The sequence below is a fragment of the Lissotriton vulgaris genome, chromosome 3_1, assembly GCF_964263255.1.
Source record: "Lissotriton vulgaris chromosome 3_1, aLisVul1.2, whole genome shotgun sequence".
Classification (NCBI taxonomy): domain Eukaryota; kingdom Metazoa; phylum Chordata; class Amphibia; order Caudata; family Salamandridae; genus Lissotriton; species Lissotriton vulgaris.
Genome location: NC_141689.1, coordinates 1,141,238,622 through 1,141,252,862, shown reverse-complemented (window position 1 = coordinate 1,141,252,862; position 14,241 = coordinate 1,141,238,622). Strand labels below are relative to the sequence as shown.

The 14,241-nt window shown below is 48.2% G+C and overlaps 1 protein-coding gene across 1 annotated transcript in view; it reads left to right on the top strand.

Moving 5' to 3' along the window:
- Positions 1–14,241, top strand: part of LOC147727573 (ovochymase-2-like) — a 455,363-nt gene that overhangs the window by 193,052 nt on the left and 248,070 nt on the right. Inside the window, exons 12-13 of the mRNA XM_086961618.1 lie at positions 8,558–8,670; positions 13,524–13,624. Of these exons, the coding sequence (XP_086817744.1) occupies positions 8,558–8,670; positions 13,524–13,624 (214 nt within the window). The remainder of the gene's footprint in view (positions 1–8,557; positions 8,671–13,523; positions 13,625–14,241) is intronic.

Here is a 14,241-nt window from a genome sequence, read left to right as displayed (position 1 = left end):
CGTTCATGGACACCACCTTGAGGTTTGTGGTTAGTTTGGTTTTTGGTGCGTTATTCATGGTCGTCTGGTGTTATCGCTGTCTTCTTTGTTCTTCACTCGGTGCATGGCTGAGTGTTTTGTCTGTCTTCCTTGGACCTTCCTAAGAGCCTCCCCCGAGGACTGGCGTGTGGGGTGTGGGGTGATAGGTGGGAAGAAGATATAAGAAGAAAAAGATAATCTAGTTACACATTTACGTACTGTACCATTTGCCTTCTGGTCTACATGTCCCCCCCTTCTCCCTCGTCCTCCCCCCTCCCTCCCTCCCCCCCACCCTCCGCCTGTGGAATTGTGGGTGTGTGACAGCAAAGGTCCTCCCGCTCTCTCCCCCCCCCAAGTCTATGTCCGCTGGGAAGGTGTAGCGCTCTTGCCCTTGTGTCTTTGCATAGTGTTGGCACACTTAGTTCAGTTAGTAACTATTAGTTGTTATTATGAATCGGCATGGATTACAGGGTACGAAAAGGATATAGCTGGTTGTAGCTGGTTATCTTCTTCTTGGTGGGTCACAGCTGTTCCCTTTCCCCTCTAGAGGTAGATGTGGTTGTGTCTATGTGCGTGCACCAATGTGCGTTATCTGAGGTAGTTTAGTTCGTAACGTGCCTTGCGTGGCTTGGGAGTTCTGCTTCCCTTAAGTTCTCTTGATTGTCAGTGCGTACATTAGCAGGTTCCGTGGATAGTCTCTGTTGCGGCTGTAGGTCGGGGGCAGAGTCTCACAAGGTTTCCGCAGGTCTTGCCAGTGTTATATTGTTCTTTGCCCTTGTTTCACTCCCCTTCTCCCTCAGCTCCGTCCGGCGATGCTCTCCGCTTTGCTCCCGGGCTTTGTAGCTCCATTTCCTCTGGTTCCGGGCCGTTTAAGTATCTCCGTAGGTCGCTGGGGTCCTCAAAGAGTCTGCTTCCGTGTCTGTCCGTTATCCTCATTCTGGATGGGCCAGCGAACGTGAAGGTGATGTTGTTTTTGCGCAGTTGATCTTGCAGGGCTAGGAACCCTTTTCTTACTTCAACCGTGATTTTTGAAAAGTCTTGGGTGATTGTCACCTTCTTTCCATTGATCAACATTGGCTGGCGTTTCCTAGCTACAGCGAATATAGCGTCCGTATGATTTGCTCGTAAGGGCTTGCAGATTATTGGTCTCGGGATGTTGCTGTTTGCCGGTTTCTTAGCTGGGATACGGTAGGCTTTTTCGATCTCGAAGGACCTGTCCAAGCTAAGGCCTGTAAGCTTCGGAATTATGGTCTCCAGCATCAGGGCGCATGCACCGGGGGTGTCTTCTTCCTCTTCAGGGACTCCCAGCAGTCTGACGTTCCCTTTGCGGCTTCTGTCCTCCTGTTCCGCCAGTGCTCTTTGCAGTGTTGAGGTTCTCCATATCACTAAGCCCAGGTCTTTGTGCATTGACCCTGTGCGGTCCTCGAGATGGCTCACCATTTTCTCCACTTCATCTATCCTTCCGTTAGCTCTGCTTTGCTTGGCTCTTATTGCTATCAGTTCCATTTGGATGTTGTCCACGGTCTTTTTTGTGGCCTTTGTCAGGTCGTTGCCTTCCGTGATCTTCTTCAGTAGTGTGTCCAGCGTTATCGTTTTCTTGCCTTGGCCGTTTTGTTTCTTTGCTGGTGAGTCCGGAATGTCATTCTTGCTCTTTTTGGGGTCGTTTATGATCTTCTTGTCGTCCTTCCCTGGAGTGGTGTCGAAACCTCTTCTGACCAGATATGTCAGAAGTCTTCCTTCTTTCTGTTGCTGTTTGGTTGGTTCCGCCTTTGGGTCTTTTGCTGCTTTGGTGGTTTGGCTGCTGAGTGGGGGCAGGGTGCCTTCTCTGAACCTGCACGGCCACTTAATGATGCGGGTCCTGGTCTTCGCCCCCGCCAGCCGCTTGCGCTTGCGTGCCCCTGCTACGCCCCGTGTCGACTGCACTCCCCTGCAGCTATCTCGCTTGTTTAGCGATTATCTTGGCTCGCCTCTGTATCTGTTTCCCGCTGCGCGGTCCACCACGCGCAAAGGGGGTATGCGCTGTCGTGTTTTGGCTGGCACCCAGGCCGGCTTGTCTAGGCCTGCTTATTGTCCGCGCGCCCCTCCCCCTTGCAGTTCTCTCTCTTGGGCTATTGTGACCTCTCTGCACCTTAGGGTGGATGCCCGTGCCTGTGCCTCCTATGTCCTTAGTCGGCTGTTTGTTGCGGCTGTTTGTTGCGCTTGGCCTTCTTAGTTCTTTGCCATTTCGTGCTTGCCTCAGCCCACCCGAGTTTCTCCCACTCGGGTATGTCGCTGTGTATGTTTTGCTATTTCCCTCGATTGGTCGTTTACTGCTGCGCTAAGATGGCCGCCACATGCTTCTTTTCCTTCTCTAAAATGGCCGCCATGATATCGGCTTGCCCCCCGGCTTGTTTTTCTGCTTGGGGCAGTTCCTGCTTTGCGCCTTATCTAAGCGCCGCAGCGCTTTGTCCCTGCCCGCGCTTCTTCTCTCGTCTATGCCGCCGTTTCGCTCACCGCTGCATACAGATGGCCGCCCGTGCCTCTCTCCCTTTGCCAAGATGGCCGCTGCGTTCTCGGCTCACCTCTCTGTCGCAGCTCCTTGTGCTTTGACAAGATGGCCGCCCCTTGCTTCTTCGCCTTTGCCAAGATGGCTGTATCTGTATTCGGTGGGTTTGCGGGTTTGGTTGCGTGCTCTGCGGCTCGCGTTGAGCGTTGAGCTGCCTTTCGGGGCGCGCTTACTTGGTTATCGTCTCCCGGCTGCGGTCGGCGTTGCTTTGGTTCTGCCTGTCGCCTCTCGCGTTCTCCTTTCCTCCTCCGGAGTCACGCCGCCATCTTGTGATCGCTCCTTCCTCCCCTGCCCTGTTCGCCTTCTTCTCCGCCGTTGCCTCGTTCTTTACCCTTTTGGTCTTTTAAGCCTCGCGTGGGGTGCCGCTTATGTTCCTACACGCCCTCGTAGCTTTTGGTTACGTTTCTTTCGCGTTAACCTTTGTTGCGCGCCGCTCGTTCGACTTGGGGGTCGGGAGCTCCGGACTTAGGTATCCTGCCTCCTTGCCATCCAAGCCATGCCCCCTCCATGGTGCTTTCTTATCCCTCCTTTGCACACACATAACAAGTAGGCTTTGTTGCTGGTGAAGCCCATCCAGGTTGCAACCCCCCCTCCCCCTGCACTCATCATGTAGGGATTACTTGAATTACTTGTGGGAGTTGCTGTGTGTGTTGTGCATGCTTCAGAACCACATTCATTTAAGTAAATATTACCACTTCCGGATGAAATGTGCTGTTTCTTAAAGGGGCATTGCTTGTGCATTTTGCTACAGTCCTGAATACCATTTTCACATAGGCTGCCATTGCTGACGGAGGTACTAATACCACCTATACACTTAGGCAATAATTCCACTTATTGACGAATGTAAAATATTTGGCTGCTTCGATATATCTGCTGTACCACTTGCACACTCCTGCTTTCTTCTCCACTCACTAAATCAGGTGGTGGAAGCTTAATGTGGGCTCCCAAGAGAGTGCACCGCCGGTGGTTGCAGGTGGGACTCAACAGCACTTTTTTTTTACCGGATTGGCACTTATTTTCCTCGGAGAGAAAAAAAACGCAGAACATGGAAAGAAAAACGAAGAAAAAGTAAGAAAAATAGTGACAACGAGAGAAAGCAGGGATTAAAAAGAACAGGCAAGAGTAAGATAAAGAGAAAGGGGTCTCTGGCTGAATAAAGGGGCATGAAGTGATCCTTACTATACATCTTGATATTCAGCACCTTGACCTCGCCAGGCTTCTAAGCTAAATTTTGGGCAGCAGCACTTATTTTTTACATGTTAAGCACCAAATAGATGGGAGTACAGAAAAAGAGTTTTGAAAGACCTTGAGATAATATTGAATATATGCAGGAGAAACCCAGAAAACGTATCTACGGGACAAATTTCCCTTTGTTTGTTTTGCTCCCTTTCTTTCTTGTTTTCACATGCTCATGATATAATTGCTGGTTTTAGACGCCGGTTGCACCTTTTATTTGAAATTTCATTTTCACAGGCATAAGTACAGACAGCCGCGGTCCCTGAAGGTAAGAGCGGTGGGGCCCACTGGGGGGGATTTCGAGAGACAACCACGAGGAAAAATTAATTATTTATTTAATTTTCCCTCATGGTCGTCTCTCGAAATACGCCCCAGCTGGCCCCACCGCCCTTACCTGAGGCGGCTGCGGCTTCGGCTGAGTAAAGAGTCATACAACAGTAGGTCAGAGTTGTGTGTCGGTACATATGTTTTTTGCTTTGAACCAGTGTAGGGCCTATTTTTCGACCATGCTACACACTGTGCTGCCAAACGACATCTATTGTGCAGTGCGGCACTGTTAGAAATGGGGTAGCATGGTGCAGAGCGGGCGGGCCAAACTCCAGAGGACATGTGCAAAGCATCACCGCAGTACAGACAGGCGACACACAAGGCACACTACAAAAAGAGACCACACCAGTTTGGGTGAAAACAATGAGTGTATTACCAGATCAACACAGTAGAACGTAATCACAGTGGCATGTAAACTGTGCCAGCCGGCACTGGGTAATGGTTTGCTCGGGGACTATTTACAGGGCAGCGCCCAATGGGCCGCTGCCAGAACCTTTGGTGATACTGTGAGCGTGAAGGGAAGGGTGAAGGACAACTAAAAAAGGTAAATTCAACAGTTTCAATCCTGTAACGAAGATAGCAGGTATAAACATTAGGCAGACTCCATTAACAGTGGCATAACATTAGCATGGAAAACATCACCTGAGGACATATTGATCATGTCCTTAGACCTCAACATAGGTTTTAGGCAGACTCCTTGGCATGACACATGAGCAGGGGGCCCAGGATAACACATCAGGTCAGTACATGAACTCACTATGCGCCAGCTGGGAAGGAAAACATTAGGCATGTATCACATTTAGCATGTAAGCAGCAAGCCTAGAGAAACATGCAGCATGTATGAAGACACTCCTCGTAACACTAGCCATATTACACACTAGGCAGGAAAACATCCGGTTAGGCAGGAACATCTGCAACAAACCCTCCTAGCATGACTTTCACCAAAGGCATTGAATTAGGCATAGATCACATCCCACATAAAAACCCACAAGGCCTAGTCTCAGCACCATAGTGATAACCATAAAACCTTATCCGTAAGCATTAACATAACCCAGGGCCTGAATCACTGCCGGTATCACATTGGGTACGATCAGATTAGCAGGGGCATAGGCAGGACTAGGCTTCAAACACAACAAGCCCCCCCCAGGTGGCCTAAGAACATTAGGGGAGACCTTGTCACATTCCACGGGTCCACGCAATGGCAGTGCAAGAATGCGCAAGGGGCTTGTAAATCTGCCCCTAAATATTTGGAGGGGGGTTGTGCCCCAAGCCCCTCTCAAGCTCCTGAAGGAATCCAAAGGCAGACAAGCCACAGTCAGGCAACTGTAATTGGGCAGTTTCTCAGATCCTAGCCATACTGGTGAGAGACAAAAAGTTAGATTGGTTGCTAACTTGACAGCGCAGGAGCAGATCAGCCTGCCTTATGTTACCCTTCCGTCTTTATCCCTCCATGCAACCCTAATAGTATTTTCATATTTCAGAGACTTTGGTTCTATCTAATTTACATAAGAAAGCATCCTCTTGTCCTACTAAATTTTCCTCCCAGATAACATCCATTTTCAATACTAATAGTGAATGACATTTCAGAGTAAATGTAGCTTACATTGGCCTAAACCCATTAGGGATATGGAACCTCACAGTAGGGCACCGCACCTGGCCTTAGCGTGGGCCCCCTGGGGCATCAAGCAGGAGACAGCAACCTGGGCCTAAAGTACATTAAGTCATACTTGGCTCTCCATCCAGCAGAAATCCTGGGGCCTCGCAAGTCCAGGCGCTGTATGCCCTCCAATCGCTGCCACTGTCCAGCGGGGCGGTGGTGTCCAGTAAAATTAGTTCAGGGTCCAGCTGGAGCCCCTCCGGGCCCCACACACAGGTGCCTGCATGTTGTAGCTGCCCACTGCCAGTCGGGCCAGGTGGGTATTGTAACTCAGGCCAGCCCGATGAACATGTGGGGGGGGGGGTCCCTCTTCGGCAGCTCTCCAATGACCAAGACCCCCACAACAAGCACTGGTCCCGGGGGCGGGCACCGACCCTGTGCCCCAACACACCCCCGACCACAGACTGACTGAGCCCCCACTCACCAGGCTCTCCTGGGCTCTGCTCCTTTCCGCAGCAGGCTGGGCGGCTGGCGCAAGGCTTCCCTTTCCAACCGGGAGCCCCGCGGTTTACTTGCAGCACTTGCAGCACTTTCTCGGAGGGGGGAAGTTTGGGTAGGCTCGCGCTCCACTAGGGCTTCCTCCGGACCTGTTCCTGTTGCGCGGGCAATCCTCCGTCACCGGCGATCTTCTTGCTTCGCTGTCCGGCGCGGGGGCACTGACCGGCAGGGTGGGCTCCCACTCCGGTCATCTTCCACAAGCGGGGCTCCCTCGTCACCACGGGAGCCCCTTCTCCTTACGGCTTCTGCCTGCTTCCTCCCCAGCAGGGCGGGACTTCCGGGGGATGCTCCAGCCAGCACCAATCCCAGCGCTGCTTCCCTTTCATCAGGGGGAAGCCAGCGTGGGACTCCGGAGCCTCCCGGGCCGCTGCAGTGATCTTGGGCAGCTCTGCGGTGCGGGGTAGGCTCCCGCTGTAGTACCTATCCGGCAGTTACCCACGGAGCAACCCGGCCGCAAGATTTCAGTAAATCTTAACCTGAGGTGTGTAATTCAACATACACTCTCAAACACCATATAACATACTATATGAAGTCAACCATCAATAAAAGCCAAATTCATTGCAGCCACCAAGTGCTATCATATTGCTTTCGAAATTACAATTGTGGCTTGATGATTTAAAACCTCCAGAGTCATGAGGTTGATAGGATATTACCACAAATCCTTTTTTTCGACTAAAATCAAGTTATAAATACCATCACCCGACATACACATTAATCCCAAGACAATGTAACATAAACGTCCCCTCAACGTAGGATATCATGATGTGTGACACCAGTCTAGCTTACCCGGTTTTCTCAAAATCTCAAACTGAAATGCCAATATCCAATCTTGTGGCTCAAAAGTTTAGCTCGAGTCCATATATTTCCAATAGATAAGAAATTCCGATTTGCAAAACGTAACCACGGGTGCGTGTGCTACGGAATCCTACAAAGAAACCGAGTAATTGCCCACCTTTAGTCTTATCTTATAAATAAATTGTAACCCTAACCATTACACACAAACGGAGTTATAGTAGAACCTCCCGGACCGCTGCAGTGATCTTGGGCAGCTCTGTGGTGCGGGGTAGGCTCCCGCTGTAGTACCTAACCGGCAGTTACCCACGGAGCAACTCGTCCGCATCGGTGAGTCACGGCAGAGATGAAGGGTAGGCTCCCTCTTACTCTGGAGTTGACGGCGGGGTGGTCACCCGCCGTAGTTTGAAGTTAAACAGTTCCCCCCGGGCTGCGGCTGTGAATCCTTCTTGGCGGCAAAGCGCGGGGTAGGTCCCACGGCGTTTCCCCACATGCAGAGGCAGTTCTCCCTGGCCACCCAGCGCTTTTGGGTCCACGCTTCTTCTTGGACAAAATTAACATAAAGCACTGTAGCAATCAGCTCCTCACCTCTGGGGCTGGGAATATAGCGCTGCACTCACCAAGCACTAGTCGACAGGCCAGATAGGGACAAAAGATAGCGCTCTTCTTCACTGGCACTTTGGGTATAGGGTCCCCCACTTCCTGGGGGTACAGTCTCGCCCAATACAGTGCTCCTTTTCTTTCGGCACCTGTAGTAGATCTCCTTCCTTCTTCAGGGGCAAGGTAGCAGAGCAGCAGGCACTACTGGGCAAGGTCAGCAGTCAGTGGGCACTCATCAGGACAGGGCGGTAGGCTTTAAAAACCATCCTCCACTGTAGCATGGCACTCCTCCTGTACAGAAGCCTTTACTCCTGCAGTGGGGCTTTCTCTAGTCCTGGGGACAGCAGGGGGGTTTCAGTTGGGTGCAGGGTCCTGCACACGGGCCCAAGTGGCAGTACCCCCTGGCAGCAGGTCCCCTCACGTTCATGTCCCTGCTCTGTCTGAGCACATGGTGGCACAGCCCCCTTATTTATATGCCCCTCACCCCACCTACCAGACAGGGCCAGAAGCTCAGGGGGAAGAGTAGAGCACCCTGGGTGCCAAACTTTCCCTCCAAAAGCTGGGATGGCTAGGAACCAAACACTAGACTGCTAACCCACCACAGCCAGGTGGCACCACACGCAGCCATGGCATCCATTTTAAATGCAGCATGTTACCAGGGTACATTCTTACCATGGGGGTTAACAAGTGTGCACCATTGCAGTACATTTACTAGGGCATCTCACACCACACATGGCCTATACATTTCTCAATCATGGGGGAGACATCCTCAAATAGGGGGGTGAAAAGCGAAAAAGGTTGGGGGAAAAGGGCCAAGTCCAACAGGCACCACAAAATCATTCTACAATGCCAATAGTTAATATGTTGACGTTGTCTTTTTCTAGACTGGCCAAATCAGTGTGGCAAGCCCACCATCCCGCCTCAGATCGCCATTCCTCGCATCGTCAACGGCTATCCTGCGAAACCCAACTCTTGGCCCTGGCAAGTCTCGATGCAGGTAAGTAACCGGAGACCGCTGAGGTGGTCCCGATTGCTGCTTGACGTAACTCTTTGTCATTCTGCTGACACATCAACCATCATGTCATCCTGAGGAAGAGGAGAATTAGCATTAATGTGGGCAGGGGGTATAGCTTGGTCAGTAGGACGGGGGGGGTGAGCTTCAGATTTTCCGACACTCACGCTGGCATATCATGTTAATCATTACATGAGAAGCAGCTCATGAGTAGGACTTAAGGCCCAGTGGAAAGGAAAAGGAGTGTGGTTTGTGAGGAGTATCTAAAACACAGCATTTTGAAAAATAACCATGTTTTAAGGCCTTCAAAACAGAGACCAAAGTGTGTATCTGTGTGTTTTTGTGTGCATGAGTATTTTAAAAAACTGAAAAAATGGAGCAACGACAGATTGAATGAACTTAGTTACTGCCTGTCCACAGCCCTCACGGCGATTGAGGTACTATTACTTCCTTCCCCTCCCACTCATCCCTTCTCTGTGCTGCTGTTTCTCCTGGTTCTCCTTCCCTCCTCCCCATGCCTCCCTCTTGTTGCTTCTCTCCCCCCTCTTCTTTTTTAACACATTTCACAGCAGGCCACACCATAGCGGTTTATTTTCTTGACTGCAAGCCATGTTGCACAGCAGCTCTCACTGCTGTACAACGTGCCTAATAAACATTGGCAAAGCCAATAGATCTCAAATAGGCAAAACGTATTGGCTTTGCCAGTGCTTATTTAAAGTTGGTATTAGACACTTGCACATTTTGGAGTGTGTCCATATGTGTGTGTTTGGAGTTCGAGTCAGGATAGCACAATATAACAAAATGTGTCCAGCCTGGGGTAAAATAGCCTTAAGGTCAAGATTAACTTAACTTAATAAATGATTAACTATTAAAGCTCTCATAACTCCAACATTGTAAGATAAAACTGAACAAAAATGTCTGATTCAGAAGCTTTGAATCAAATCACATAAGCTCTCTGATTATTTGCTACTTTGAGGTAAAGGGCATTTGTTAATGTTAAAAACACAGGGGCTAATTTATGAGAAACTAACGCTGCGTGGTGCCGCTAGTTATTTTGCTGCGCTACGTTAGTTTCGAGGCACAGGGATGCGTTATATTTACAGCAACATGTTGCATCTCTGTTCCTTTCCCTGCGCTGGCGTACAAATTGCTGCCATGCTCCGGCGCATGCACTCTTGCACCATGGTGCAAGGATGCCTGCGTCGTGGGGAGATTGTTTTTGTGCAGGAAGGGGTACCTTCCTGCACAAAAACAATCACTTGAGGTGATTTCCTCTTCCAATACATGCTGTAATATGCAGCACGCATTGAAAGAGGATAGAACGAGGAGTAATGATAACATTTGCACCTCGCTAGGCCACCCCTGGTATAGCATTCCGAAACAATTCCAAGTTTACGATTGCTCGTAAATCTGGAAATGCATCAGTGGACATGGGTTTTGCGTGGGAACACCCACAGAAACACCCACATCGCACATCTAACATGCAACGTATTGCTTGAAATGGGGCGATATTTACGAGCACACGTAAAGCCATGCAGGGTGGCTTTAGGTGTACTTGTAAATTTCACGCAGCCGGTTGTGCCGCCGGTGCCTCACGCAACATGATGCACCGACAGTGCAAGGGACTTATAAATAAGCCCCACACTTTTTGGAAAGGTATTTGTAGGTAGATTAGTCAGTATTCGTGAGGGTCACATTGGTTACAGGGGTGGGTGAAATTTCTTGGGTGCTCTAGAAATTCTGAAACGTAGAAGGAAACAGGGGTGGGTGCAATTTCTTGGGTATTCTAGAAATTCAGAAACGTAGAGGGAAAGTGAATCATTGGGTAAAATGATTAAAGAAGGTTTCTTATTATAAGCCAGCATCTCATACAGCCTTTACAGTGGTAGAAAATATTTAATATAAATATAGAATCAGGATCCAATGTAAAAAGAAAAACCTTTCTCATTCTCCTCATCTTGTGTACCCTGTATAACTGGTAGGCGCCTACTTTAAGATGCTAAAATATGCCAAACCTCACATATTTGCCATAATCCACAACTGCATAGGCCATATTGTCCTCCACTTAGTGCCTCCTCACATCATCACCTCTATCCCTTTAATTATATCAACTTTAACAGCAAAATATTCAATCCATTCTCCTATTTATTTGCACATTCTGCTAGAGTGTACTCATCTCAAAAGGTATCAGCGTGCTCTACAATAGAACATAATACATAGCACTGATAATATTACGAAAGCAGGGGAGCATGTGAGTGGGACAATTGTGTGAATGTAAGAATCAAAGCCGCATCGTGACACACCAATGGGTAGGTGAAACAAGACAGAGAGGTCAGGAGGTGGGAAAGAAACGGTGGGGTGGGCAGTAGAGATATCGGCAAGAGAGGGTGATTAGCTCAAAGGATAGCACAGAAGAGAGCAAGAAAAGTTTACAGAGCACAACCACTACCCCAGATGTAGTTGGAGCAAGAAGGTATTCAGTTTAGTACAGAACTGGAGTAGTGTTTCGGAACATGTCGAATCATCTGGCAGAGAGTTTCTGACTGTTGCTGCTGTGCCTGAAAATGATTGCTTAGTCTCTTTTTGAGTTCTGTGCTTCTTACTTTCTAATGTTATAAGTTACTAAAGTTTCCATTATCATCAAGATTTCCACTGTAGTCCACAACAACCTAATGAACATAAACATGATCTTCTCCAACTCTCCTCCCACTCAGACAAAATGTTGACCAATGAGGAGGCCATCTTCCAAGTTCCACCCTTTTACTTAGGAACCACCATCAGGCACTGTGGCTACACTGCAAGAAAGAAACATCTTCACATTTCTGTACCTGTTTCACAATCCCTTCCTAGCCTACTTCACCTGACTACTTCTTGTCACATCCATACCATTTAACTTTGCACACATTGAAGTCCCATGTGTTTCCAAACTCTGAACTGCAGAACCACCTAACAGCCCTGTATGACTTGTTGTAGTTACTTGCACAGATGATCAGATTTACTTAATTTTAGCGTAACGCAGTGTGGCGTGTAAACCCATCCTAAATGATTATACCAAAGAGAGGCGAATCGACGGCTAGTACCGGGAGCAGAGTGGTTCCAATATAAACTTTGGTGCTCCCGAATTGGATCTGTCACTGCTATTCAAGTCCAATAATCATTGCTGAAACATTCTCATTAGAATGACAGGCACAGGTTGTCGTGAGATTTTATGTAAAGGATTAATGGACAATCACATGAAATATGAAGCACAAAAAAGACGATGGGAGGAATGTTTGCAATTTGTCTACCCACTGTCAATTGCTCTTGCTAGAATCCCAACCCATTGTTCTTTTGCTCACCATGCCACCTCACTTTGGACCCAGCCATACACAAATCAGTCTTGACTCTGCTCCTCATGGGAATAGTCCAGGCAAACTGCCAGGCCAGGTTCTCCCTGACCCGAAGCACAAGCAACCCAGGACCAGTTTCACCCTTGCTAGAGCCTCATCAGCCAAGGACAGCATTGTTCCAGTGAAAGAGTATATGGGACCCAGGTCTGGGCATACCCATTGACAGGATACATTCTCAATATTGTCAGATAGTAATTTTGAGACTAGATCAGGTTAATTGCACTTCACAGACCTCTTTAGCCTGACTTTATATTCTTCTACATTAGAGCCTTGAAGAAGTCATGCGGGTGATGAAACATGTGTTGGCTGTGCCTTTTGATGTCACTTCATCACTAAAGCTCTTAAGTCGCAAAAAAATAAACAGGACTTCAAAATAATTCTTCCTGATCCAGACTCTTTATGGACTAAAATAGACTACTGAAATACTTCACAGTGTGCTGTGATATCTTTATGTATATGTTTTGAGCAGTGGCCCGATTAGTTCATCTCCCTTCTTGACACCATTGGTAGTAGGGTGTAACACCATGTTTTTACTCATTGCTAACCCAATCTATTACTAACCCACTTGACTTGGTTTTCATAAAAGGAAGTGCAATCTCAATAGCCACTACAACCGCTTTGTATAGTTAGGGGGAATATTAGGGCTCAAACATTAGAATGTTACTTTGGGGCTCCAAGGATCCCTGCTTCAACGGAAGGTGAAGCAGGTGGTGGATGGGCAAGATTTTGGGAAAGTAGCTGGCAAGGTCGTCTCTGGCCTTTTACGGGGCAGCAGAACTTTTCAATGGCTCAAATGAAAGGCGTAATTTGACAGTTACCTTGGAAGTGGGGTTCAAAATGCAGGCTGAGAACATGCTTCACTCTGAAGAAGACTGTACCAGCTCTCGCAGTGCTAAATATTAAATGAACCACTATAAAGACAGATCCTTGCCTTATTACAGTATACATGAGATCACCAAACTGAATGTAGACCCCTTCATAATATAGCAGTGTAACAAGACCAAGGTTAGAGAGAACGTTAGAGCCTGTCAGTCTTGGCTGATGTGCATATTCCTTGCCTGGAGATAATGCGTCAAACCTCACATCATAGGTGGCATCCTATACATATGGAAAACGTGTGAATGGCTGACTGTGCACACTGTGGCTATTTATCTTTTTTGTTATTGAGGTAAAATAACAGTAATTTTGGTGCTTTGAAGACCCGATGTGTCAATTAAATTTTCAGAATTTCACAGTTGTAGCCCCCAGTAGGAACTACTCAAAATATCCAGATCCCAGCATCATGCCAAAAAACAGTGAATAGTGCCTAAAGAAAACACAGACAAAAGAACCTTCCCACTGGTGGACTCTACTCATTGATTTTCTTCAAATCCTGAAAGTATGCACATGTAGGTTGTCTCTCATTTATCATCAATAATGTCCGATTCCAAACTTTTCTACTCTTTTCAGGTCTGGCCAGCTTCCCGCAACGAAACAGTATTCTTTCACACCTGTGGTGGCACTCTCATCCACAAGAACTGGGTACTTACAGCCGCTCACTGCTTCATCAGGTACTCCATCCAAATAACCATTCTCATTAGTGGTAGTAGATGCTAAAGTAAATTCCTATCTCTGATCAAGCTTTCTCTCATTGGCTATCAATCTCTTCCTGATCATTAATGAACAGGTCAATGCTTGTGTACATCACTACCGCATAGCTGGACTTGTGATTCTAGGCTTTAGTTAAATGATTAATCTTTGGCAAATCCAACAGGTCTCACCTTTGAAAAACTATAATCAACATTTTGCCTTTGCCAAGTTTGTTGCTGATGGGTAACAGCATCAGCAGAGAGGGAAAAAAAGGGGCGGCTGTCAATCAGCAAACTTTCTATTTACTATACAGCAGGGACGGATTGGTAAGGCGGGCACTCGGGCAACTGGCGATGGGCCGGTATCTTAGATGCAGCTGTGGTGCACTTTTTTCCCAGTGTGTTGGCCGATATGGGCTGTGTCTGTGCAGTTCAGATGCCGCCAGCAGGCCAATAGGGTCCTGAGCTGCCTTTCTGGGGGCAGAGAGGCCTCTATTATCTCCCTTTTTCCAACGGGGCAGAGTTGTCATTCCCAGTCTCATGCTGGGCTACCCAATTAATGTATGTAGATTGAGCAGGGGCAGGGGGCCTGAGCCAAA